Raw genomic sequence first — 26,693 nt, forward strand, 5'->3', positions numbered from 1 at the left:
AGTTGGGGGCTCTGGCTGTGAGGGTGTTAGATGGGGACTATGGCTGCGAGGGTGGTAAATGGGGGCTCTGGCTGTGATGGTGGTAAATGGGGGCTCTGGCTGTGGTGGTGGTAGATGAGAGCTCTGGCTCCAAAGGTGATAGATGGGGCTTTGGCTGCAAGGGTGGTAGCAGGGAGCTATGGCTGCAATAGATGGAAGTCTGGCTGATAGATGGGGCACTGGCTGCAAGAGTGGTGGATAAGGGCTCTGGTTAGGAGGGTGATAGATGGGGGCTTTGGCTACAAGGGTGATAGGGGGGAGCTATGGCTGCGATAGATGAAGCTCTGGCTGATAGATGGGGGCTCTGGCTGTGAGAGTGGTAGATGGGGGCTCAGCTGCAAAGGTTGCCAGATGGGGGTTCTGGCTACAAAGGTGGCAGATGGTGGCTCTAGCTGTTAGAGTGGTAGATGGGGCTCTGGCTACGAGGGTGGTAGATGGGGGCTCTAGCTGTGAGGGTGGTAGATGGGGCTCTGGCTATCCATAACTGGCAAGCTATACTGGGGGGCACCTATCCCTAGCTACCTATACTGGGGGCACCCATACCTGGCTACCTATACTGGGGGCACCCATACCTGGCTACCTATACTGGTGGCATCCATACCTGGCTACCTTTTTTTGATGCACAAGGTGCTGCGCGATCATTCCAAATGGAGGTGGGAGGGGGGGTGGGGGGAGCACATCCTCACAAGTTTGCCTCAGGCAGCAAAAAGTCTAGAACCAGTCCTGGCTGAAAAAAGACGTCATTACCAAATTTGTGTCTTTTCTGTCATTCCAGGTTTGCTTTACATTGAGACATGACAAGATTACTGCATGTTTTGATTCGGGAGAAAAACTAGAATTCTCACTACGCTTCCCAATACAAGAGATCTCATATGCGTCTGTGTCGAATATCTATCTCAAAAGCCACAGGGTGTTAAATAGATGTTCTGCCTGTGCATGATTACTCAGTAAAGGATCCAGCCTCTAAAGGTGCGTACACACGCACTACGGCAGCCAACGACGGGTCCTTCAGACCCTCCTGCTGGGCGGACTTTCAGCCGACAGTAGTTCGTTTGTACACACTGTCGGCGGACTGATAAGGCTGTTCCTGAACGATCCGCTATGAAGCCTTATCAGTCCGCCGACAGTGCGTAAACACGCACTACTGTCGGCTGTGCGGGAGGGTCTGACGGACCTGTCGTTGGCTCCCGTAGTGCATGTGTACGCACCTTAAAGCATTGCAGCCATAGTATAATGCTATGTACTTTTCTGGTAGATTTTCTGGTAGATGTTGGAAATTATCTATCTAACCATCTATCTGCGTAGCAAAAGGGATTGTTCTACTCGGCAGGAGGTAACCAGAAGAGAAATAACCAGGGATAATGACCAGTCTCTACAGAAAATAATGCTGGGAATACACGGTTCATTTCTGCCGCTCGATTCTCCTCTCAATCGTTTTTGCCGCTCAATTCTGCAGTCGATTCTCTTATCTTCCGCTTGTTTTTCTTATCTTTTTCCATTAATTTCTATTAGAAATTGAGCGGCGAAAGGATCGAAAGGGAGATCGGACATGTCGGAAATGATCTATTGAACTATCTAATCACCTCATAATCTTAAACAGAAAATCTAACAGAAAATTCTAACAGAAAATTGTATGGTGTGTACTAGGCATAAGACACAGTTGAGTTCTTTCCCTCCATAACAGTAACTATAGATGATGATTTACCTCAAAATAAATTCAGAGCATCCAGTATTTGATTTTATATAAAATTGTATTGCTTATATACAGAATATATATACAAATAATATGAATTTTCAAGATGTTATTAATAATAAAACAATGATTGAGAAATTACATCAATGATTATAGAAAAACATAACAGAAAAAAGTATGTAACAGAACTTGATGCTGAAAGTGATTAATGTAAATTACCAGAAGTATTAAAGCATTCTAACCCCCTTATCTCTCTGCTTCGGTCTCTATCACCACATGTGTGAAGGTTGGTCTTCCAGTAACTTCTCTGTGTGTGACTGTAGGCAGCGGTGTAGCTTAGAAGCTCTATGCCCCAGTGCAAGCTTTGGGTCCTCTCAACGCTCCATAAGTAACAGTTGACCAACAACTGAAATAACAGCTGCAGTGCCAGAGAGATGTAAGCTGAGGAGAACATTCTATAATTAACGGTTACAGTTAATACAATCACATATAGAGGTGATCATTACCAGCATAGCACAAATAAAGAGCTTATAAAGCTCACACCAGGGGCCCTGCACCAGAGGGGCCCACTAAAGGCCCTCGCCTTTAGTGGGCCCCTCTGGTGCAGGGCCCCTGGTGTGGTTGCTACCGCTGCATTCCCTATTGCTATGTCACTGGATATAGGCCTCAATCCATCTGCAATTTTCAGGATGGATTCCTCTGAGATTTTCCACTGATACAAATCATTTACTTTCTTTTTTAAACGCAGTCCCCAGGGCTGGCCCTAGACTTTTTGGCGCCTGAGGCAAATTTAGAAAAAATTGCCGTGAACCGCCCCCCCGCCCCCCCCCCCCCCAGCGATCGCTCCACTGATGTCACTTCCTGCAACGCCGCCCACTGTATTGTAAGTGGACGGCGTTGCAGGAAGTGACGTCAGTGGAGCGCACGCTGGAACGCGGAAAAGGTGAGTCCTCCCTGCCCGTGCCTCTTACTATCGGCTGCTTCCTAACTATTTACGGCTGGAGGGGAGCGCAGATCGGGGGACCCAGGCGAGGGAGGGGGGGGGTCCGACCCCCCTCCCCACCGCTAGGCCCAATACCCCTCCAGCTCGGCGGCCAGCCCCCCCCCCCCCCCGCACCCACGGACGGGTGGGTGTCGCCCCTAAAAGTTTGCCGCCTGAGGCAAAAGTTTCACCCCGCCTCATGAGCGGGCCGGCCCTGGCAGTTCCTATTCACCATTCTGAGGCCTCATTCACAACTAAAAATGAAAACGCAAGCGTTTTTGTGCATTGTTTTTATTTCCCCTCCCGGTGCTCCACTGCGCGCTGTGTTTTTTGAAAAAGCACTTTTCTAAGCCCTTTGCCAGAGCTGTTTTGCGATTCACTCCCTGACGCAAGTCAGGAAGTGAACTCTTTGACCTGGAAAAGAATAAATACAATGTATTTATTCTATAAAACATGAACGCAATCACCGCATAAAGCGGTATTGTGAGCATTTAGCACTCTTCCTATGCCTTCCATTATAGCAAAAACGTCCCAAAAATGATACAGGCACCGCTTCGCTGAACGCACAGCGCACGAACTGCACTGATATGAACCTTCTCACGAAGAGTAATTGCACAAGCGTTTTGTGGGCGATTTTAAAAATCACCTATGCTTGAAAAAAGGCTGAAAACACCCCTAGCGTGAACGAGCCCTAAGTGCCCGTGATCAATGAAACTGGCACCAATGAGATACCGTGTTCCTTGACAAAAGTTTAAGTTAGGCATACACGCGTCACTTCTCTAAACACGTGTATGCTGTAAAAGATACACACAGTGGAATAGTGATGGTCAAGTAGATGCAAATAACTTCGAGTTGATGCAAATTTATGCACATTTTATGCAAACGTATGCAGCTTGAAATTGAACCAATCAAATCCTGCTGAGGTAAAATTTGATTGGTTCATTTTCAAGCTGCATACATTTGCATAAAAATTGCATAAATTTGCATTGACTCGAAGTTATTTGCATCTACTTGACCATTACTACATTGGAATAAAGTGAGGGGAACATCTACTGGCCAAATAGTACAATTACACCCAGGGGCGGACTGACCATTTGGGCACTCGGGCCCGTGGTCGGGGTGGGGGGCCCACCAGAGCACCCCGAGCAGGAGGGGAGGAGCGCTGTGAAAGGGAGCGGTATGTACAGCAGCGGAGAAGGGGGGACGTTCCCCCTTCCCTCACCTTGGGGTCCCCCTTCCTGGCTCTCCCCTCCGGTAACTCGGCGGCTAACAGTGGTCAGCGGGGGGAGACTTACCGCCGTTCCTGCCTCCAGCCGCAAAGGACACTCTGCTCTGTGCGCGGCTAGTCTGGTCTTCAGTAGACCAGACTAGCCGCGCACAGAGCAGAGCATCCCTTGCGGCTGGAGGCAGGAACGGCGGTAAGTCTCCGCCCGCTGCCCGCTGTTAGCCGCCGAGTTACCAGAGGGGAGAGCCAGGATGGGGGGCCCCAAGGTGAGGGAAGGGGGGGAGACTTCCCCCCTTCCCCACGCTGTGCACACCGCTCCCTTTCACTGCACTCCTCCCCTCCTGGGGGACACCTATAGACCTAGCTACATACTGGGGACACCTAAGACCTATACTGGGAATACCTATACACCTGGCTACATATACTGGGGACAGTATATTTGACAGTGGGGATAGTGTGTTCAGAGTGATGTGCAGTGTTAGTTTTCAGCCACACAAACCGTTTTGCATTTTGTCCAAAAAGTTCAATTTTGGTCTTATCTGACCAGAGCGCCTTCTTCCACATGTTTGCTGTGTCCCCCACATGGCTTGTGACAAACTGCAAACGGGACTTCTTATGCTTTTCTGTTAACAATGGCTTTCTTCTTGCCATTCTTCCATAAAGGCCAACTTTGTGCAGTGCACGACTAATACTTGTCCTATAGACAGATTCCCCCACCTGAGCTGTAGATCTCTGCAGCTCATCCAGAGTCACCATGGGCCTCTTGACTGCATTTCTGATCAGCGCTCTCCTTGTTCAGCCTGTGAGTTTAGGTGGACGGCCTTGTCTTGGTAGGTTTACAGTTGTGCCATACTCCTTCCATTTCTGAATGATCGCTTGAACAGTGCTCCGTGGGATGTTCAAGGCTTTGAAAATGTTTTTGTAGCCTAAGCCTGCTTTAAACTTCTCAATAACTTTATCCCTGACCTGTCTGGTGTGTTCTTTGGACTTCATGGTGTTGTTGCTCCCAATATTCTCTTAGACAACCTCTGAGGCCGTCACAGAGCAGCTGTATTTGTACTGACATTAGATTACACACAGGTGCACTCTATTTAGTCATTAGCACTCATCAGGCAATGTCTATGGGCAACTGACTGCACTCAGACCAAAGGGAGCTTAATAATTACGCACACGCCACTTTGCAGTTATTCATTTGTAAAAAATGTTTGGAATCATGTATGATTTTCGTTCCACTTCTCACGTGTACACCACTTTGTATGGGTCTTTCATGTGGAATTCCAATAAAATTGATTCATGTTTGTAGCAGTAATATTACAAAATGTGGAAAACTTCAAGGGGGCCGAATACTTTTGCAAGCCACTGTATAATATGGGCTATGAGGTGGCGGCAATGTACAGGTATTTCTGAGATCCCCACAAACAACAGGGCTAGTTTAGGTTGTAGTGTGAAATTATGTATCAAGGCTTTCCGGATATAGAATTCAACAGTGTTCCAGAGTCTAGCCACTATTGGACATTCCCAAAACATGTGTAAATGGGTACCTATCTCTTTATTGCATTTCCAGCAAATTGGGGAAATGTTTGGTAAGTATGCTGCTAGCGGAAGCAGGAGATTTGGGCGCATGAGACAAGTGGACAAAAAGGGCGCCCCATTCACTCCCATTATAAATATCGTTTACCGGGCGCCGAACAGGGAAAAAAAGGCGCCGGAGATTATTAACGTTTTAACAAACGGCGCCCGGAGATTTTTAAGGATTTATAACTATGTTTGTGATGATTTAACTTTACAAAATGAGCCCGTGACGAATAACGTTTATAAAGATACTAAATCACTATTTCTAAAACATTTCTCAAACATTATTATTCACCCAAAAAAATTAATTACATTTTTTTATTTACATTTTTTATTTATTAATGTCTGTAAAACATTATTATCCATAGGGGGTCTTAGGTTTAGGCACCAACAGGGGGGTCTTAGGTTTAGGCACCAACTGGGGGGTCTTAGGTTTAGGCACCAACTGGGGGGTCTTAGGTTTAGGCACCAACAGGGGGGTCTTAGGTTTAGGCACCAACAGGGGGGTCTTAGGTTTAGGCACCAACAGGGAGGTCTTAGGTTTAGGCACCAACAGGGGGGTCTTAGGTTTAGGCACCAACTGGGGGGTCTTAGGTTTAGGCACCAACAGGGGGGTCTTAGGTTTAGGCACCAACAGGGGGTCTAGGGGTTAGGGATAGGTACAGGGAGGGTTTTAACAAACGTAAATATAAGTTTCAGTTTACAAATACGGAAGATTAACGTTTTAAGAATTGCCGATCTCATACACATTATTTAGTGATTTATAAATTCTTAAAACACTATTTCTAAACGAAATTCTACACAATATTTCAATAAACGATAATACTGTTTATCGTTTACACCACGCGCCCTTTTTTCCCGACGCCCTTTTTTGATGTACGCGCTGCTAGCTACATGTTGATAAACTATTAACGACAGCCATCTGTAGCAATCAGATGTGATTACTAGGGCGAAAGTTTGGGGCCTCAATGCTCTACAGATGTATAGCTATGCCATTGCTTAGCGATGCCTCTGTACAGCACTATGGCCCCAAACAGTCGCCCTAGTGAACGCATCCAATCGCTCACAAATGCACAGGCTGGGGATAACAGTCAGCCACATGCTCAACTAGTAATAAAATATGGCATATGGGATATCGTTTTAACCGACCGGGAAGGGCCAAACAATTCATGTTTATGTGGTTTATAACTATGGGTTATGTCTTGTGAAAATTAGGAAGGGTGAAGAATGAAAAATTGGGTTTTTCTGCATTAAAGAGACTCCGTAACAAAAATTGCATCCTGTTTTTTATCATCCTACAAGTTCCAAAAGCTATTCTAATGTGTTCTGGCTTACTGCAGCACTTTGTACTATCACAGTCTCTGTAATAAATCAACTTATCTCTCTCTTGTCAGACTTGTCAGCCTGTGTCTGGAAGGCTGCCAAGTTCTTCAGTGTTGTGGTTCTGCTATGAACTCCCCCTTCCAGGCCCCTCTATGCACACTGCCTGTGTATTATTTAGATTAGAGCAGCTTCTCTCTTCTCTCTTATCTTTTACAAGCTGGATAAATCGTCCTCTGAGCTGGCTGGGCTTTCACATACTGAGGAATTACAGACAAGGACAAAGCTGTTTGCAGGAAGAAAAGAGCAGCCTGAAACTTCAGTGCATGGGGGAAAGAAACACACAAATGATCTCTTGAGATTCAAAAGGAAGGCTGTATACAGCCTGCTTGTGTATGGATGTATTTTCTATGTGTGGACATACTGTACATCAACCTACTTCCTGTTTTGGTGGCCATTTTGTTTGTTTATAAACAAACTTTTTAAAACTGTTTTTAACCACTTTTAATGCGGCGGGGAGCGGCGAAATTGTGACAGAGGGTAATAGGAGATGTTCCCTAACGCACTGGTATGTTTACTTTTGTGTGATTTTAACAATACAGATTCTCTTTAATGCCTAATAAGAGTTTTGGGAGAAAAATATTACCCAAAGAGAAAGCCTAGATTGTACTGAAAAAAAGATATATATCACTAAGATGGCATAAGTAGTTAACCTCCTTGCCGGTTATCCCGAGCTCAGCTCGGGGCAACCTGCGCAGGAGGATTTCTCAGGCCCCGCTGGGCCGATTTGCATAATTTTTTTTCCTACACGCAGCTAGCACTTTGTAGTACGTGATCGCCGCCGCTCGCCGCCGATTCGCCGCTACCCGCCGCGTCGGTCCAATCAGTGCCAGGCAGCGCTGAGGGGCGGATCGGGATTCCCTGTGACGTCGGTGACGTCATCCCGCCCCGTCGCCATGGCGACCGGGGAAGCCCTGCAGGAAATCCTGTTCTGAACGGGATTTCCTGCTTCCTCTGATCGCCGAAGGCGATCGGAGTGGGTGGGGGGATGCCGCCGCTCAGCGGCTATCATGTAGCGAGCCCTGGGCTCGCTACATGATTTAAAAAAAATAAAAAAAAGTTCTGCGCTGCCTCCTTGCCGGATTAATTAGACCGGCAAGGAGGTTAAAAAGTTACTGCTGTATAAATCTGACACAGCTAAAGTGGCAAAAACCCTAGGAATCTTAAGGAGTAACAAAAAAAAAAAGTCCCCTGGGGGGTACTCACCTCGGTAAGGGGAAGCCTCAGGGTCCCAATGAGGCTTCCCCGTCTGCTGTAGCTGCAGGCAGTCCAGCGCTGGCTCCCCCGAAGTGTCCCGGAATCCTCCCTCAACAAGGCTGACAAGCACTGATAAGCGCTGATTTATTTACCTTTCCTGGCTCTAGCAGGGGCGCTGTTGCAGCTCTCCGCACGGAGATAGGCGGAAATAGCCGATCTCCGTCGGGTCTACTCTACTGCGCAAGCGCAGGAGACTTGCACCTGCGCATTAGAGCGGCCCGACAGCGATCGGCTATTTCCGCCTATCTCCGAGGCGGAGAGCCGATACTGCGCCTGCGCTGGAGCCCGGGAGGTAAATATTTACATCCCTGCCATTGCCGTGGGACACAGGAGGACGGGGGAAGCCTCAATAGGATCCGGAGGTTTCCCCCACCCAAGGTGAGTACGCACCCAATACATCACATGCCAATGTTCTCTGCTGCCATGTCCAGGTCACGATTTGAGAACATCCTGCGCTTCCTGCACTTCAGTGCCAATACAACCTGTCATCTAAGAGGCCACCCTGCTTATGACCAGCCCCTCATAGACCACCTGTCATCAAAATTTGCAGATGCGTATACCCCTGAACAGTAATTTTGAGGCATTTGGTTTCTAGACTACTCCTAACGGTTTAGGGACCCTAAAATGCCTGGGCAGTATAGGAACCCCACAAGTGACCCCATTTTAGAAAGAAAACACCCCAAGGTATTCCGTTAGGTGTATGGTGAGTTCATAGAAGATTTTATTTTTTGTCACAAGTTAGTGGAAAATGTCACTTTGTGAAAAAAACAATAAAAATCAATTTCTGCTAACTTGTGACAAAAAATAAAATCTTCTATGAACTCACCATACTCAAAGAATACCTTGGGGTGTCTTCTTTCTAAAATGGGGGTCACTTGTGGGGTTCCTATACTGCCCTGGCATTTTAGGGGCCCTAAACCGTGAGGAGTAGTCTAGAAACCAAATGCCTCAAAATGACCTGTAAAATCCTAAAGGGCCCCTTAGCGCACCGAGGCTGCAAAAAAGTGTCACACATGTGGTATCGCCGTACTCAGGAGAAGTAGTATAATGTGTTTTGGGGTGTATTTTTACACATACCCATGCCGGGTGGGAGAAATATCTCTGTAAATGGACAATTGTGTGTAAAAATCAAACAAATCTCATTTACAGAGATATTTCTCCCACCCAGTGAGTACGGCGATACCACATGTGTGACACTTTTTTGCAGCCTAGGTGCGCTAAGGGGCCCAAAGTCCTATGAGCACCTTTAGGCTTTACAGGGGTGCTTACAATTTAGCACCCCCAAAATGCCAGGACAGTAAACACACCCCACAAATGACCCCATTTTGGAAAGTAGACACCCCAAAGTATTCAGAGTGGGGCATGGTGAGTCCGTGGCAGATTTCTTTTTTTTTTTGTCACAAGTTAGCAGAAATGGAAACTTTTTTTATTTTATTTTTTTGTCACAAAGTGTCATTTTCCGCTAACTTGTGACAAAAAAAAAATCTTCTATGAACTCACCACGCCTCTTAGTGAATACTTTCCAAAATGGGGTCATTTGGGGGGGGGGGGGGGTGTTTATACTATCCTGGAATTCTAGCACCTCATGAAACATGACAGGTGCTCAAAAAAGTCAGAGATGCTGCAAAATGGGAATATTCACTTTTTGCACCATAGTTTGTAAACGCTATAACTTTTACCCAAACCAATAAATATACACTTATTGGATTTTTTTTTGTATCAAAGATGTAGCACAATAAATTTAGACAAAAATGTATATAGAAATTTTACTTTATTTGAAAAATGTCAGCACAGAAAGTTAAAAAAAAAATCATTTTTTTGACAAAATTCATGTATTTTTTGATGAATATAATAAAAACTACAAATCACAGCAGCAATCAAACAGCACCAAAAAAAAGCTGTATTAGTGACAAGAAAAGGAGGTAAAATTCATTTAGGTGGTAGGTTGTATGACCGAGCAATAAACCGGTAAAGCTGCAGTGGTCTGAATGGAAAAAAAGTGTCTGGTCCTTAAGAGGTTTTAAGACTGCAGTCCTAAAGTGGTTAAAGTGCACCAGAGATGGGGGGGGGGGGGAGTTTTATACATACCTGGGGCTTCCTCTGGCCCCATGCACACGGATCGCTCCCACGCTGCCATCCTCAGCCTTCTCTAGCTACAGTACCGGTTCCAGTCACAGCCAGTCTGCGCAAGAGGAAGTGCGCCCTCTACTTGACTCACCAGCGGCAGTGTAGTGGACAATGACTTAACTAGTCACTCGACTGAAAGAGGGGAGCTGTGGGGGACTGGAGGTTCACTGAGCGATCATTGCTCAATGACAGTGCAGGCACAGGACAGCTGCAGGAGGCGGGTAAAAGCCCCAAGTAAGTTAAACTCGAGTTTTGTTTTTCTTTAGTTTTTTTACTTATATTAAGGTTCCCTTTAAAAGCATGTGAGCATGGTGGTACAGTATATGGCCTACACTTATGGCTCAGAACTCCTAATATCCAATGTGGAAATTGACCAGTAGTTTGGTCAGACCACCACACTGTCCACTTCTCCTTTACAGCACCGGCTACAAAACACCAAGTGAAAGAACTAATAAAATATCGTTCCTTGAAAGGTTTGACACCCCAACACCTTCAGAACAGCCTCAATCTAGGCGGACTGACAGATCACGACTTAGGCCTTGAATCCATGGTCCTTAAATATAACCACGATGTCTCAGCCGCTTTTGACGCCATAGCTCCCTTAAAGATTAAACGTTCCGCACCATTACATCACGCTCGCTGGTTTGACAACTCTATAAAGGAACTAAAGAAACAGGGACGCAGACTGGAACGAAGGTGGCGCAAACACCAGTCCCCTGATGACAAACTTTCCCTAATTGCTCACCTGAAAAATATCAAACGACGATTAACAAAAAGAAGTACTTATTCCTGTCTCACGAAATTGCAAATGCAGCCAACAGACCTGCCCAACTCTTCCGCACGGTTGACAGTCTCTGCAATCCATCTTGCAGGAAATCCAGCATCAGACCTTCACAGGAACTGTGCGAGAAATTTGCCCACTTCTTCTCAGACAAAGTCTTCTCCATACGATCTACCATTCAATTCACAGCCCCAGAAACCCATGCAGAGCCTTATAACAGGTGCGAAAATAGCCTACCACCATGGTCTGATTTTAGGGTAATCACTGAAAAAGACATCTTGGATATCCTCTCAAACCTTCGCCAGACTACCTGCGATCTGGACCCTGGCCCCACTAAGTTTATGTTGAAATGCCCTGAACTATTTACACCGGCATTCCACAAAATAGTCAACGGTTCCTTACAAGAAGGGTGGTTTCCCTCTACTCTGAAAGAAGCAATCGTCAGGCCACTACTCAAGAAACCATCCTTAGACCCAGATGCTCTAAACAGCTACAGACCTGTCTCTAACCTCCCCTTTCTGGGAAAAGTTATTGAAAAGGCTGTCTACCTTCAACTTGAAGCCAGGCTCTCCAGAAACAACATCCTTGACCCTCTTCAATCTGGCTTCAGGAAATATCACAGCTGTGAAACAGCCCTCACCCAGATTTGCAATGATCTGCTCATTGCAAGAGACAAGGGTCAATGTTCCATCATGATTTTGCTTGACCTCTCAGCAGCTTTTGACACAGTCGACCATGAAATCTTGCTCAACAGGCTGCAAGAGTACTGTGGCTGTGTGGCATAGATGGCATTGTTCTCAAGTGGTTCAACTCCTTTCTGGCTGGCAGAACACAAAGGGTAGCCTTAGGGCCCTTCCTCTCCAACCCTGTACCACTAAAATCTGGTGTTCCTCAGGGCGCAATATTATCCCCTTTACTTTTCACCATATACATGCTGCCACTTGGAAAAATCATACAAAAACATGGCCTGACATATCATTGCTATGCTGATGACACCCAGCTATATTTGTCATTCAAACCTGGCATCACAGACCCTACTCCACAAATAAACTCATGCTTAGCTGAGCTTCAGGAGTGGATGAATATTAATTGGCTAAAACTTAATGCTGACAAAACTGAGGTTCTTGTTATCGAGGGCCAGGGCTCAACAGCAAAGCAGCCCCAGTCTCAACCAACACCGCTAAGGATAGGGAGCTCAGACCTGAAAAACTCAGACTGTGTGCGCAGCCTGGAAGTACTGATTGATGGGAAATTAAGCTTCAGGAATCAAATCTCAGCTGTTGTGAAACATTCTTTCTTTTATCTAAGGAATATTGCAAAGCTTAAACACCTAATTCCTTCAGAGGATCTTCCAACCCTAGTCCATGCCTTCGTCACATCAAGGTTAGACTACTGCAACGCCCTCTACACAGGCCTGCATAAGAAAGACTTACGCCGCCTGCAATTAGTACAGAATGCAAGGCTGTTAACGAGCCAACCCCGCCATTGCCACATAACACCAACTCTGAGCTCACTCCACTGGCTACCGATAAAATGGAGAATTCTGTTTAAGATTGGCTTACTGACATTCAAATCCTTGCACAATCTGGGCCCTGGATACCTGAAGGACACCCCCCCACAATCTTAGATCAAAAGGACGTAACACCATGGTCACCCCCAGAGTCCACCTCAAAACCTTTGGAGACAGAGCCTTTTGTCATGCTGCCCCTACTTTTTGGAACTCCCTGCCACACCCAATCAGGACAGCTCCATCCCTGGAAGCATTTAAGTCTAAACTGACTATCTCCTCTGTAACACAACCCAGCCTGCAACCTTGTATTAATCTGAGACACAACTATGCGCTTTGAGTCCTATGGGAGAAAAGCGCTTTACAAATGTTATTGTATTATAGGTCGCATAACGTGCCCCTAACGCAACACCTGGTGGTGTTGGTGGAGGACGCTACCAAGAGCCGCGTTATGCAGCTCTTGGTGCTCCTTTTCTGTGCTATGGATGCGGAGACCATGTGATCCGCATCACGTGGTCCCACCAGCCAATCGCCGCACAGAGCGGCGCTTCAGGAAGTAAACACTGCACATCATACTGTGCAGTGAATATTAATTAGCCATGTGACTGGCCGAGGAGGAGGAGGGGAGACCTCCTCCTCCAACATTTCTGAGCAAGTGAGCAAGTGAGCATGTGCAAACAGTCTAAGGCGCATATAACACACAGCATGCAGCACTTTAACTTGAGGTGCTGCGTTACAATGTAACACAACGTGGGCACTGTGAACAGCCCATTGATTTTTCATTACTGTGCGGTGGGGGTGCGTTACAGGCTGCTTTAACGTGCGCCTGTAACGTCCCACTGTGAAAGCAGCCTAAGGCTAGTGTTGGGCGAACAGTGTTCGCCACTGTTCGGGTTCTGCAGAACATCACCCTGTTCGGGTGATGTTTGAGTTCGGCCGAACACCTGATGGTGTTCGGCCAAACCGTTTGGCCACATGGCCGAACTAAGAGCGCATGGCCGAACGTTCCCCGAACGTTCGGCTAGCGCTGTGATTGGCCGAACGGGTCACGTGTAGTGTTGGGCGAACATCTAGATGTTCGGGTTCGGGCCGAACATGGCCGCGATGTTCGGGTGTTCGAGCCGAACTCCGAACATAATGGAAGTCAATGGGGACCCGAACTTTCGTGCTTTGTAAAGCCTCCTTACATGCTACATACCCCAAATTTACAGGGTATGTGCACATTAGGAGTGGGTACAAGAGGAAATTTTTTTTAGCAAAAAGAGCTTATAGTTTTTGAGAAAATCGATTTTAAAGTTTCAAAGGGAAAACTGTCTTTTAAATGCGGGAAATGTCTGTTTTCTTTGCACAGGTAACATGCTTTTTGTCGGCATGCAGTCATAAATGTAATACATATAAGAGGTTCCAGGAAAAGGGACCGGTAACGCTAACCCAGCAGCAGCACATGTGATGGAACAGGAGGAGGGTGGCGCAGGAGGAGAAGGCCACGCTTTGAGACACAACAACCCAGGTCTTGCATGAGGACAAGAAGCATGCGGATAGCAATTTGCATTTTGTCGCCATGCAGTCATAAATGTAATACAGATGAGAGGTTCAATAAATAGGGACCGGAAACGCTAACCCATCACAGATGTTCATTGTTCATGTTACTTGGTTGGGGTCCGGGAGTGTTGCGTAGTCGTTTCCAATCCAGGATTGATTCATTTTAATTTGAGTCAGACGGTCTGCATTTTCTGTGGAGAGGCGGATACGCCGATCTGTGACGATGCCTCCGGCAGCACTGAAACAGCGTTCCGACATAACGCTGGCTGCCGGGCAAGCCAGCACCTCTATTGCGTACATTGCCAGTTTGTGCCAGGTGTCTAGCTTCGATACCCAATAGTTGAAGGGTGCAGATGGATTGTTCAACACAGCTACGCCATCTGACATGTAGTCCTTGACCATCTTCTCCAGGCGATCGGTGTTGGAGGTGGATCTGCACGCTTGCTGTTCTGTGTGCTGCTGCATGGGTGTCAGAAAATGTTCCCACTCCAAGGACACTGCCGATACCATTCCCTTTTGGGCACTAGCTGCGGCTTGTGTTGTTTGCTGCCCTCCTGGTCGTCCTGGGTTTGCGGAAGTCAGTCTGTCGGCGTACAACTGGCTAGAGGAGGGGGAGGATGTCAATCTCCTCTCTAAAGTCTCCACAAGGGCCTGCTGGTATTCTTCCATTTTGACCTGTCTGACTCTTTCTTCAAGCAGTTTTGGAACATTGTGTTTGTACCGTGGATCCAGAAGGGTATAAACCCAGTAATTGGTGTTGTCCAGAATGCGCACAATGCAAGGGTCGCGTTCAATGCAGTCCTAGGCCGAAGAGGTCATAGCCTAGGGTCACAAAAACCTGTTTATTTGGGCAATTTCAATGGTAATGATGCTGACGTACATAAATCTCAGCCATGGCCGTTAGCAACGTCTGAATTTCACTAAATGTCTCATGCAGGTAGAAGACATATTGTTAGACTTGGATTCCAAAGATGGGGTCCCTACATCTCTGCAAACCAGAGTTACAGGGGTCCAAAATTGGTAAAATCCCCCATAGGCTTTCATTGCCTCCCTATTTCACTTTCCAAAATCTCACATCTTTTCAAAGGGCAATTGCTCAGCAGTGGCAAATTTTCTAGCATTGTAGGGACCCTTAGGGGGAACATGACTGGTGAGTTTTGGGCCCCTAGTCCGAAGAGGTCATAGCCTAGGGTCACAAAAACCTGTTTATTTGGGCAATTTCAATGGTGGCGAGTCTGACGTACATAAATCGCAGCAATGGCCGTTAGCAACGTCTGAATCTCACGAAATGTCTCATGCAGGTAGAAGACATATTGTTAGACTTGGGCTCCAAAGATGGGTTCCCTACATCTCTGCAAACCAGAGTTACAGGGCTCCAAATTTGGTAAAATCCCCCATAGGCTTTCATTGGGCCTCCTATTTACAGTTCCAAAATCTCACATCTTTTCAAAGGGCAATTGCTCAGCAGTGGCAAATTTTCTAGCATTGTAGGAACTGTTAGGGGGATCATAACTGGTGAGTTTCGGGCCCCTAGGCCGAAGAGGTCATAGCCTAGGGTCACAAAAACCTGTTTATTTGGGCTATTTCAATGGTAGTGATGCTGACGTACATAAATCTCAGCCATGGCCGTTAGCAACGTCTGAATTTCACGAAATGTCTCATGCAGGTAGAAGACATATTGTTAGACTTGGATTCCAAAGATGGGGTCCCTACATCTCTGCAAACCAGAGTTACAGGGGTCCAAAATTGGTAAAATCCCCCATAGGCTTTCATTGCCTCCCTATTTCACTTTCCAAAATCTCACATCTTTTCAAAGGGCAATTGCTCAGCAGTGGCAAATTTTCTAGCATTGTAGGGACCCTTAGGGGGAACATGACTGGTGAGTTTCGGGCCCCTAGGCCGAAGAGGTCATAGCCTAGGGTCACAAAAACCTGTTTATTTGGGCTATTTCAATGGTAGTGATGCTGACGTACATAAATCTCAGCCATGGCCGTTAGCAACGTCTGAATTTCACGAAATGTCTCATGCAGGTAGAAGACATATTGTTAGACTTGGATTCCAAAGATGGGGTCCCTACATCTCTGCAAACCAGAGTTGCAGGGGTCCAAAATTGGTAAAATCCCCCATAGGCTTTCATTGCCTCCCTATTTCACTTTCCAAAATCTCACATCTTTTCAAAGGGCAATGGCTCAGCAGTACCAAATTTTCTAGCATTGTAGGGACTCTTAGGGGGATCATGACTGGTGAGTTTTGCCACTGCTGAGCCATTGCCCTTTGAAATGGTGTGAGATTTTGGAACGGTAAATAGTAGGCCCAATGAAAGCCTATGGGGGATTTTACCAATTTTGGAGCCCTGTAACTCTGGTTTGCAGAGATGTAGAGACCCCATCTTTGGAATCCAAGTCTAACAATATGTCTTCTACCTGCATGATACATTTCGTGAGATTCAGACGTTGCTAACGGCCATTGCTGCGATTTATGTACGTCAGACTCGCCACCATTGAAATTGCCCAAATAAACAGGTTTTTGTGACCCTAGGCTATGACCTCTTCGGCCTAGGGGCCCGAAACTCACCAGTTATGTTCCCCCTAAGGGTCCCTACAATGCTAGAAAATTTGCCACTGCTGAGCAATTGCCCTTTGAAAAGATGTGAGATTTTGGAAAGTGAAATAGGGAGGCAATGAAAGCCTATGGGGGATTTTACCAATTTTGGACCCCTGTAACTCTGGTTTGCAGAGATGTAGGGACCCCATCTTTGGAATCTAAGTCTAACAATATGTCTTCTACCTGCATGAGACATTTCGTGAAATTCAGATGTTGCTAACGGCCATGGCTGAGATTTATGTACGTCAGCATCACTACCATTGAAATAGCCCAAATAAACAGGTTTTTGTGACCCTAGGCTATGACCTCTTCAGCCTAGGACTGCATTGAACGCGACCCTTGCATTGTGCGCATTCTGGACAACACCAATTACTGGGTTTATACCCTTCTGGATCCACGGTACAAACACAATGTTCCAAAACTGCTTGAAGAAAGAGTCAGACAGGTCAAAATGGAAGAATACCAGCAGGCCCTTGTGGAGACTTTAGAGAGGAGATTGACATCCTCCCCCTCCTCTAGCCAGTTGTACGCCGACAGACTGATTTCCGCAAACCCAGGACGACCAGGAGGGCAGCAAACAACACAAGCCGCAGCTAGTGCCCAAAAGGGAATGGTATCGGCAGTGTCCTTGGATTGGGAAAATTTTCTGACACCCATGCAGCAGCACACAGAACAGCAAGCGTGCAGATCCACCTCCAACACCGATCGCCTGGAGAAGATGGTCAAGGACTACATGTCAGATGGCATAGCTGTGTTGAACAATCCATCTGCACCCTTCAACTATATGGTATCGAAGCTAGACACCTGGCACAAACTGGCAATGTACGCAATAGAGGTGCTGGCTTGCCCGGCAGCCAGCGTTATGTCGGAACGCTGTTTCAGTGCTGCCGGAGGCATCGTCACAGATCGGCGTATCCGCCTCTCCACAGAAAATGCAGACCATCTGACTCAAATTAAAATGAATCAATCCTGGATTGGAAACGACTACGCAACACTCCCGGACCACAACCAAGTAACATGAACAATGAACATCTGTGATGGGTTAGTGTTTCCGGTCCCTGTTTATTGAACCTCTCATCTGTATTACATTTATGACTGCATGGCGACAAAATGCAAATTGCTATCCGCACGCTTCTTGTCCTCATGCAAGACCTGGGTTGTTGTGTCTCAAAGCGTGGCCTTCTCCTCCTGCGCCACCCTCCTCCTGTTCCATCACGTGTGCTGCTGCTGGGTTAGCGTTACCGGTCCCTTTTCCTGGAACCTCTTATATGTATTACATTTATGACTGCATGGCGACAAAAAGCATGTTACCTGTGCAAAGAAACATGACATTTCCCGCATTTAAAAGACAGTTTTCCCTTTGAAACTTTAAAATCGATTTTCTCAAAAACTATAAGCTCTTTTTGCTAAAAAAATTTTCCTCTTGTACCCACTCCCAATGTGCACATACCCTGTAAATTTGGGGTATGTAGCATGTAAGGAGGCTTTACAAAGCACGAAAGTTCGGGTCCCCATTGACTTCCATTATGTTCGGAGTTCGGCGCGAACACCCGAACATCGCGGCGATGTTCGGCGAACGTTCGCGAACCCGAACATCTAGGTGTTCGCCCAACACTACCTAAGGCCGCCTCTGCTACCATGGCTGAGTCCTAGTGAGGCCATGGCTCCCCTCTATCACTGCACCCCCCCTCCCTCACAGCACCCTGGGCGGAGCCCTGCCTGGCCCGCCCCGCCCCTAGAAACAGAGCTGGTTATCCAATGCAATCAGATTCTATTCCGGTAAACACAACACAAAACAACAAACAGTATTTAAGGAGGGTTCCACAAAGCAATAATGCTAAAACTCGGAGGGGGAATAGATTTTGATATTACCCCCAAGTTTCAGCAGTAACGGGTTAGCCATCTTTTGGCTCACTCAGTACCCAACTGAACAGCGCTGTGGAACAGCTGTGCACATGCTGTTTTCTTTGCAAAGACAGGCGCAAACTATTTTCTCAGGCAACTATTATCTAGCATCTGTACAAGGCTTTTTGGGCCCTGGCTTCACTTTACATAACCTGCTAGAGGACAACACTACATATTACTGCTAACAAAAAAGTTTTTTTTAGGACAGATTCTCCCTCAGGGTGACTGTATTATCTCTGAATCTGTCTATCAAGCAATTGCTCTTTAGTTAAGAGTCCAAATAGCCCGGGGGCATTAGTCATGATGCTGACTAAAGACCGAGTATATTTCTCACGACCTAAAAGATAAATATAGGAAGAAAACTCCCAAACTGCTGGACCAGAGTAAAGCTCTATATATACTATTAAAGGATACCCAAACTGACATGTGACATGATGAGATAGACATGTGTATGTACAGTGCCCAGCACACAAATAACTATGCTGTCTTCCTTTTTTTTCTCACTCTGTCTGAAAGTGAGAGGTCTATGGAGGCTGCCATATTTATTTCCTTTTACACTATACCAGTTGCCTGGCAGCCCTGCTGGTCTATTATGCTGCAGTGGTGTCTGAATCACACCAGAAACAAGCATGCAGCTAATCTTGTCAGATCTGACAATAATGTCAGAAACACCTGATCTGCTGCATGCTTGATCAGGGTCTTTGGCTAAAAGCATTAGAGGCAGAGCAGAGGATCACCAGGGCTGCCAGGAAATTGTTATTGCTTAAAAGGCAATAAATATGGCAGCATCCATAGACCTCTTTCTTCAGTTGTCCTTTAAGTGCATACACACATACAATCTTCATTAGCCAATGTTATCACTTCCACCTATACAATCTGTTCATAGTATTCAAAACCTGTTAGCCATCCTACTACATGAAAGTGGTAAAATTGGACAATCAAGATTGGATTTGTGTATGCACCTAAGATAAATCAAATTACATCTGTATTTATAATTGCCAAAAATAATCCTAGCAAATTAAAATTACGAGGGCACAAATATGGAATCCGTCACTCGCCAAACCTTGCAGCCTTCAAGCACACCGTTAAAACATAATTTTTTTTAGAGTGTACAATCTATCCTAAGTCACTCTGCTTTCAGCTATAATATTATGACAGATAAGCCCCAGTAGAAAACCTAAAGCTACCCATACACTACGTCAATTTACCATTAATATACAGCAGATTCGATCACTGTGATCGAATTTGCTGTGAAATCGTTAATGCAAATGACCGGATGGAAATCGAAATTAAAAATGAAAATGTTTCGGATGGAAATCGATCAATTCAGTCGATCTGTCACGGTGGAAAATTTTGTTCGATTGCAGGCAGGTCGGGAGTGCGTCGTTAGCGGCGATCGATTCTGCGACGACTGACGCAGCTTAGTGGCAGCAATACATAAACTGTCCACTGGCATGAGTCCCCGGTCCGGCTGGCCTGTGTCCTCATTACTTCTTGTCTCCTCCTGTAACAAGCTGCAGTTCAACCAGTAGAGCCCCCTCTACTGTTTGTACTTCCACTCGTCCCAGGATGGGACAGGAAGTGAAGTGGAGACAGGCCAGCCGGAGAAAGTGTCAGCACGGACCGGGGACTCGCGTCAGCGGACAGGTAATGTATTGCTGCTGGCCGGGGGGGCACAGGGGGGCGGTAAGCAGGCGGCAGGCGGCAGCTCCACAAGTTGTAAGTCGATTTCAAGCTGAAATCGATTCAAAATCTGTGTGCAGTAATGGGCAGCCAATAGATCCCTCTGTGATCGGATTAGATCAGAGAGGTATCTATCTCTTAGTCGATCTGTTGACAATTGACCAGTGTATGGCTGCCTTTATGCATTGCCTTATCTCTTGTTTTTTCCCTATTCTTTTAGAGTGTAAGCTTGCAAGGGCAGGATGCTATAAATCAATAAGAATACAATACATCTAAAGACATGACGACATACTTCTCAGCAGCAAAATAATGTATGTCAGATGAAGTCTGTTGCTGCAATCAAATGGTGTTACGTAAAAAATACTATCTATGATTATAAAGTGTCAAATAGTATATATGAATAAAGTTATCCTGCTGACAGTTCATCACTGCCCTCATGTCATGTACCTGAAATCTTTTAGAACAACAGTCTTAGCAAATCCCATGTGATTTAATTCATCACACATCTTTATTATTATACACAGGGCCGGGCCGAGGCATAGGCTGGAGAGGCTCCAGCCTCAGGGCGCAGTGTAGGAGGGGGCGCAGAATTCATTCAGCTGTCATTCCTAATTGTGTTTAAAGCACAAAGAAATAAGAAAAGGGGATACATGGCAGTAACTGCAAGCCAGATAACTAGATATTAAGGTGTTGGTGAGGTTGTGGGCCCTGTGATGCTTCTTAGTCTAATAGCAATCAGTGTGTGATGGCTGGGGTGGCAGGGATGGGGGGTGCACTTTGGTGTCTCAGCCTTGGGTGCTGGAGGACCTTGTCCCAGCTCTGATTATACACACAGACTTCTGCACATCTGGAAAGGGCTGGGAGAGCCAGGCCACTCCTTTATTTCCTGATTGGCTGAAGCTTGAACTGCCTACTCTCTCTCTATATATATATATATGAAGGGTGAATTCTGCAGCTGTTCTGAAGCTTCTGATACAGACAAGGTCAATGGCATTTAAGGTAAGTATGAACAGCAATGGATGCTGCTGGCATTGGGGGATATAATGTAGCTGCATGTTGACAGTGGCGGGTATAATGTTTCTGGGTGAGGGTAAAATGTTGCTGGGTGGGTAGTGGTGGGTATAATGTTGCTGGGTGTGAGTAGTGGTGGGTATAATGTTGCTGGGTGTGGGTAGTGGTGGTATAATGTTGCTGGGTGTGGGTAGTGGTGGGTATAATGTTGCTGGGTGTGGGTAGTGGTGGGTATAATGTTGCTGGGTGTGGGTAGTGGTGGGTATAATGTTGCTGGGTGTGGGTAGTGGTGGGTATAATGTTGCTGGGTATGGGTAGTGGTGGGTATAATGTTGCTGGGTGTGGGTAGTGGTTGGTATAATGTTGCTGGGTGTGGTAGTGGTGGGTATAATATTGCTGGGTGGGGATAGTGGTGGGTATAATGTTGCTGGGTGTGGGTAGTGGTGGGTATAATGTTGCTGGGTGTGGGTAGTGGTGGGTATAATGTTGCTGGGTATGGGTAGTGGTGGGTATAATGTTGCTGGGTGTGGGTAGTGGTGGGTATAATGTTGCTGGGTGTGGTAGTGGTGGGTATAATATTGCTGGGTGGGGATAGTGGTGGGTATAATGTTGCTGGGTGTGGGTAGTGGTGGGTATAATGTTGCTGGGTGTGGATATTGGTGGGTATAATGTTGCTGGGTATGGGTAGTGGTGGGTATAATGTTGCTGGGTACGGGTAGTGGTGGGTATAATGTTGCTGGGTGTGGGTAGTGGTGGGTAAAATGTTGCTGGGTGGGGGTAGTGGTGGGTATAATGTTGCTGGGTGGGGGTAGTGGTGGTATAATGTTGCTGGGTGTAGGTAGTGGCGGGTATAATGTTGCTGGGTGTGGGTAGTGTTGGGTATAATGTTGCTGGGTGTGGGTAGTGGTGGGTATACTGTTGCTGGGTGTGGGTAGTGGTGGGTATAATGTTGCTGGGTGTGGGTAGTGGTGGGTATAATGTTGCTGGGTATGGGTAGCGGCGGGTATAATGTTGCTGGGTGTGGGTAGTGGTGGGTATAATGTTGCTGGGTGTGGTAGTGGTGGGTATAATGTTGCTGGGTGGGGATAGTGGTGGGTATAATGTTGCTGGGTGTGGGTAGTGGTGGGTATAATGTTGCTGGGTGTGGGTAGTGGTGGGTAAAATGTTGCTGGGTGGGGGTAGTGGTGGGTATAATGTTGCTGGGTGGGGGTAGTGGTGGTATAATGTTGCTGGGTGTAGGTAGTGGCGGGTATAATGTTGCTGGGTGTGGGTAGTGGTGGGTATAATGTTGCTGGGTGTGGGTAGTGGTGGGTATAATGTTGCTGGGTGTGGGTAGTGGTGGGTATAATGTTGCTGGGTATGGGTAGTGGTGGGTATAATGTTGCTGGGTGTTGGTAGTGGTGGGTATAATGTTGCTGGGTGTGGTAGTGGTGGGTATAATATTGCTGGGTGGGGATAGTGGTGGGTATAATGTTGCTGGGTGTGGGTAGTGGTGGGTATAATGTTGCTGGGTGTGGATATTGGTGGGTATAATGTTGCTGGGTATGGGTAGTGGTGGGTATAATGTTGCTGGGTATGGGTAGTGGTGGGTATAATGTTGCTGGGTGTGGGTAGTGGTGGGTAAAATGTTGCTGGGTGGGGGTAGTGGTGGGTATAATGTTGCTGGGTGGGGGTAGTGGTGGTATAATGTTGCTGGGTGTAGGTAGTGGTGGGTAAAATGTTGCTGGGTGGGGGTAGTGGTGGGTATAATGTTGCTGGGTATGGGTAGTGGTGGGTATAATGTTGCTGGGTGTGGGTAGTGGTGGGTATAATATTGCTGGGTGGGGATAGTGGTGGGTATAATGTTGCTGGGTGTGGGTAGTGGTGGGTATAATGTTGCTGGGTGTGGATATTGGTGGGTATAATGTTGCTGGGTATGGGTAGTGGTGGGTATAATGTTGCTAAGTTTGGGTAGTGGTGGGTATAATGTTGCTGGGTGTGGGTAGTGGTGGGTATAATGTTGCTGGGTGTGGTAGTGGTGGGTATAATATTGCTGGGTGGGGATAGTGGTGGGTATAATGTTGCTGGGTGTGGGTAGTGGTGGGTATAATGTTGCTGGGTGTGGATATTGGTGGGTATAATGTTGCTGGGTATGGATAGTGGTGGGTATAATGTTGCTGGGTATGGGTAGTGGTGGGTATAATGTTGCTGGGTGTGGGTAGTGGTGGGTAAAATGTTGCTGGGTGGGGGTAGTGGTGGGTATAATGTTGCTGGGTGGGGGTAGTGGTGGGTATAATGTTGCTGGGTGTGGGTAGTGGTGGGTAAAATGTTGCTGGGTGGGGGTAGTGGTGGGTATAATGTTGCTGGGTGGGGGTAGTGGTGGTATAATGTTGCTGGGTGTAGGTAGTGGCGGGTATAATGTTGCTGGGTGGGGGTAGTGGTGGGTATAATGTTGCTGGGTGTGAGTAGTGGTGGGTATAATGTTGCTGGGTGATGTTGCTGGGTGTGAGTAGTGGTGGGTATAATGTTGCTGGGTGGGGTTAGTGGTGGTATAATGTTGCTGGGTGGGGGTAGTGGTGGGTATAATGTTGCTGGGTGTGGGTAGTGGTGGGTATAATGTTGCTGGGAGAGGGTAGTGGTGGTATAATGTTGCTGGGTGTAGGTAGTGGCGGGTATAATGTTGCTGGGTGTGGCTAGTGGTGGGTAAAATGTTGCTGGGTGTGAGTAGTGGTGGGTATAATGTTGCTGGGTGTGGGTAGTGGTGGGTATAATGTTGCTGGGTGTGGGTAGTGGTGGGTATAATGTTGCTGGGTGAGGGAAGTGGTGGTATAATGTTGCTGGGTGTAGGTAGTGGCGGGTATAATGTTGCTGGGTGTGGCTAGTGGTGGGTATAATGTTGCTGGGTGGGGGTAGTGGTGGGTATAATGTTGCTGGGTGTGGGTAGTGGTGGTATAATGTTGCTGGGTGAGGGTAGTGGTGGGTATAATGTTGCTGGGTGGGGGTAGTGGTGGGTATAATGTTGCTGGGTGTGGGTAGTGGTGGTATAATGTTGCTGGGTGAGGGTAGTGGTGGGTATAATGTTGCTGGGTGTGGGTAGTGGTGGGTATAATGTTGCTGGGGGTGGGTAGTGGTGGATATACAGGGAGTGCAGAATTATTAGGCAAGTTGTATTTTTGAGGAATAATTTTATTATTGAACAACAACGAACAACAACCATGTTCTCAATAAACCCAAAAAAACTCATTAATATCAAAGCTGAATATTTTGGAAAGTAGTTTTTAGTTTGTTTTTAGTTTTAGCTATTTTAGGGGGATATCTGTGTGTGCAGGTGACTATTACTGTGCATAATTATTAGGCAACTTAACAAAAAACAAATATATACCCATTTCAATTATTTATTTTTACCAGTGAAACCAATATAACATCTCAACATTCACAAATATACATTTCTGAAATTCAAAAACAAAACAAAAACAAATCAGTGACCAATATAGCCACCTTTCTTTGCAAGGACACTCAAAAGCCTGCCATCCATGGATTCTGTCAGTGTTTTGATCTGTTCACCATCAACATTGTGTGCAGCAGCAACCACAGCCTCCCAGACACTGTTCAGAGAGGTGTACTGTTTTCCCTCCTTGTAAATCTCACATTTTATGATGGACCACAGGTTCTCAATGGGGTTCAGATCAGGTGAACAAGGAGGCCATGTCATTAGTTTTTCTTCTTTTATACCCTTTCTTGCCAGCCACCCTGTGGAGTACTTGGACGCGTGTGATGGAGCATTGTCCTGCATGAAAATCATGTTTTTCTTGAAGGATGCAGACTTCTTCCTGTACTACTGCTTGAAGAAGGTGTCTTCCAGAAACTGGCAGTAGGACGGGGAGTTCAGCTTGACTCCATCCTCAACCCGAAAAGGCCCCACAAGCTCATCCTTGATGATACCAGCCCAAACCAGTACTCCACCTCCATCTTGCTGGCGTCTGAGTCGGACTGGAGCTCTCTGCCCTTTACCAATCCAGCCACGGGCAAATCCATCTGGCCCATCAAGACTCACTCTCATTTCATCAGTCCATAAAATCTTAGAAAAATCAGTCTTGAGATATTTCTTGGCCCAGTCTTGACGTTTCAGCTTGTGTGTCTTGTTCAGTGGTGGTCGTCTTTCAGCCTTTCTTACCTTGGCCATGACTCTGAGTATTGCACACCTTGTGCTTTTGGGCACTCCAGTGATGTTGCAGCTCTGAAATATGGCCAAACTTGTGGCAAGTGGCATCTTGGCAGCTGCACGCTTGACTCTTCTCAGTTCATGGACAGTTATTTTGCGCCTTGGTTTTTTCACATGCTTCTTGCGACCCTGTTGACTATTTTGAATGAAACGCTTGATTGTTCAATGATCACGCTTCAGAAGCTTTGCAATTTTAAGAGTGCTGCATCCCTCTGCAAGATATCTCACTATTTTTGACTTTTCTGAGCCTGTCAAGTCCTTCTTTTGATCCATTTTGCCAAAGGAAAGGAAGTTGCCTAATAATTATGCACACCTGATATAGGGTGTTGATGTCATTAGACCACACCCCTTCTCATTACAGAGATGCACATCACCTAATATGCTTAATTGGTAGTAGGCTTTCGAGCCTATACAGCTTGGAGTAAGACAACATGCATAAAGAGGATGATGTGGTCAAAATACTTATTTGCCTAATAATTCTGCACTCCCTGTAATGTTGCTGGGTGTGGGTAGTGGTGGGTATAATGTTGCTGGGTCGGGGTAGTGGTGGGTATAATGTTGCTGGGAGTGGGTAGTGGTGGGCATAATGTTGCTGGGTGTGGATAGTGGTGGGTATAACGTTGCTGGGGGGGGGGGGGGGGTAGTGGTGGGTATAATGTTGCTGGGTGGGGGTAGTGGTGGGTATAATGTTGCTGGGTGTGGGTAGTGGTGGGTATAATGTTGCTTGGTGGGGGTAGTGGTGGATATAATGTTGCTGGGTGGGGGTAGTGGTGGGTATAATGTTGCTGGGTGGGGGTAGTGGTGGGTATAAAGTTGCTGAGTGTGGGTAGGGGTGGGTATAATGTTGCTGGGTGTGGGTAGTGGTGGGTATAATGTTGCTGGGTGGGGTTAGTGGTGGGTATAATGTTGCTGGGTGTGGGTAGTGGTGGGTATAATGTCGCTGGCTGTGGGTAGTGGTGGGTATAATGTTGTTGGGTGGGGGTAGCGGTGGGTATAATGTTGCTGGGTGGGGGTAGTGGTGGGTATAATGTTGCTGGGTGTAGGTAGTGGCGGGTATAATGTTGCTGGGTGGGGGTAGTGGTGGGCATAATGTTGCTGGGTGTAGGTAGTGGTGGGTATAATGTTGCTGGGTGGGGGTAGTGGTGGGTATAATGTTGCTGGGTGTGGGTAGTGGTGTGTATAAT

At 46.6% G+C, this 26,693-nt stretch overlaps 2 protein-coding genes across 3 annotated transcripts in view; both read left to right on the forward strand.

Moving 5' to 3' along the window:
• LOC137531601 (galectin-1-like) overlaps positions 1-1,817 on the forward strand; it is a 36,030-nt gene extending 34,213 nt beyond the window's left edge. For both annotated transcript variants that reach the window (XM_068251544.1, XM_068251545.1), the window contains exon 4: positions 815-1,817. In XM_068251544.1, the coding sequence (XP_068107645.1) occupies positions 815-979 (165 nt within the window). In that variant the 3' untranslated portion in view covers positions 980-1,817. The remainder of the gene's footprint in view (positions 1-814) is intronic.
• A 19,426-nt stretch (positions 1,818-21,243) lies between these two features.
• The window catches only part of LOC137531600 (galectin-1-like), a 49,788-nt gene continuing 44,338 nt past the window's right edge, over positions 21,244-26,693 (forward strand). Inside the window, exon 1 of the mRNA XM_068251543.1 lies at positions 21,244-21,296. Coding sequence (XP_068107644.1) covers positions 21,285-21,296 — 12 coding nt within the window. The 5' untranslated portion in view covers positions 21,244-21,284. The remainder of the gene's footprint in view (positions 21,297-26,693) is intronic.

Source organism: Hyperolius riggenbachi, chromosome 9, assembly GCF_040937935.1.
Source record: "Hyperolius riggenbachi isolate aHypRig1 chromosome 9, aHypRig1.pri, whole genome shotgun sequence".
Lineage (NCBI taxonomy): Eukaryota > Metazoa > Chordata > Amphibia > Anura > Hyperoliidae > Hyperolius > Hyperolius riggenbachi.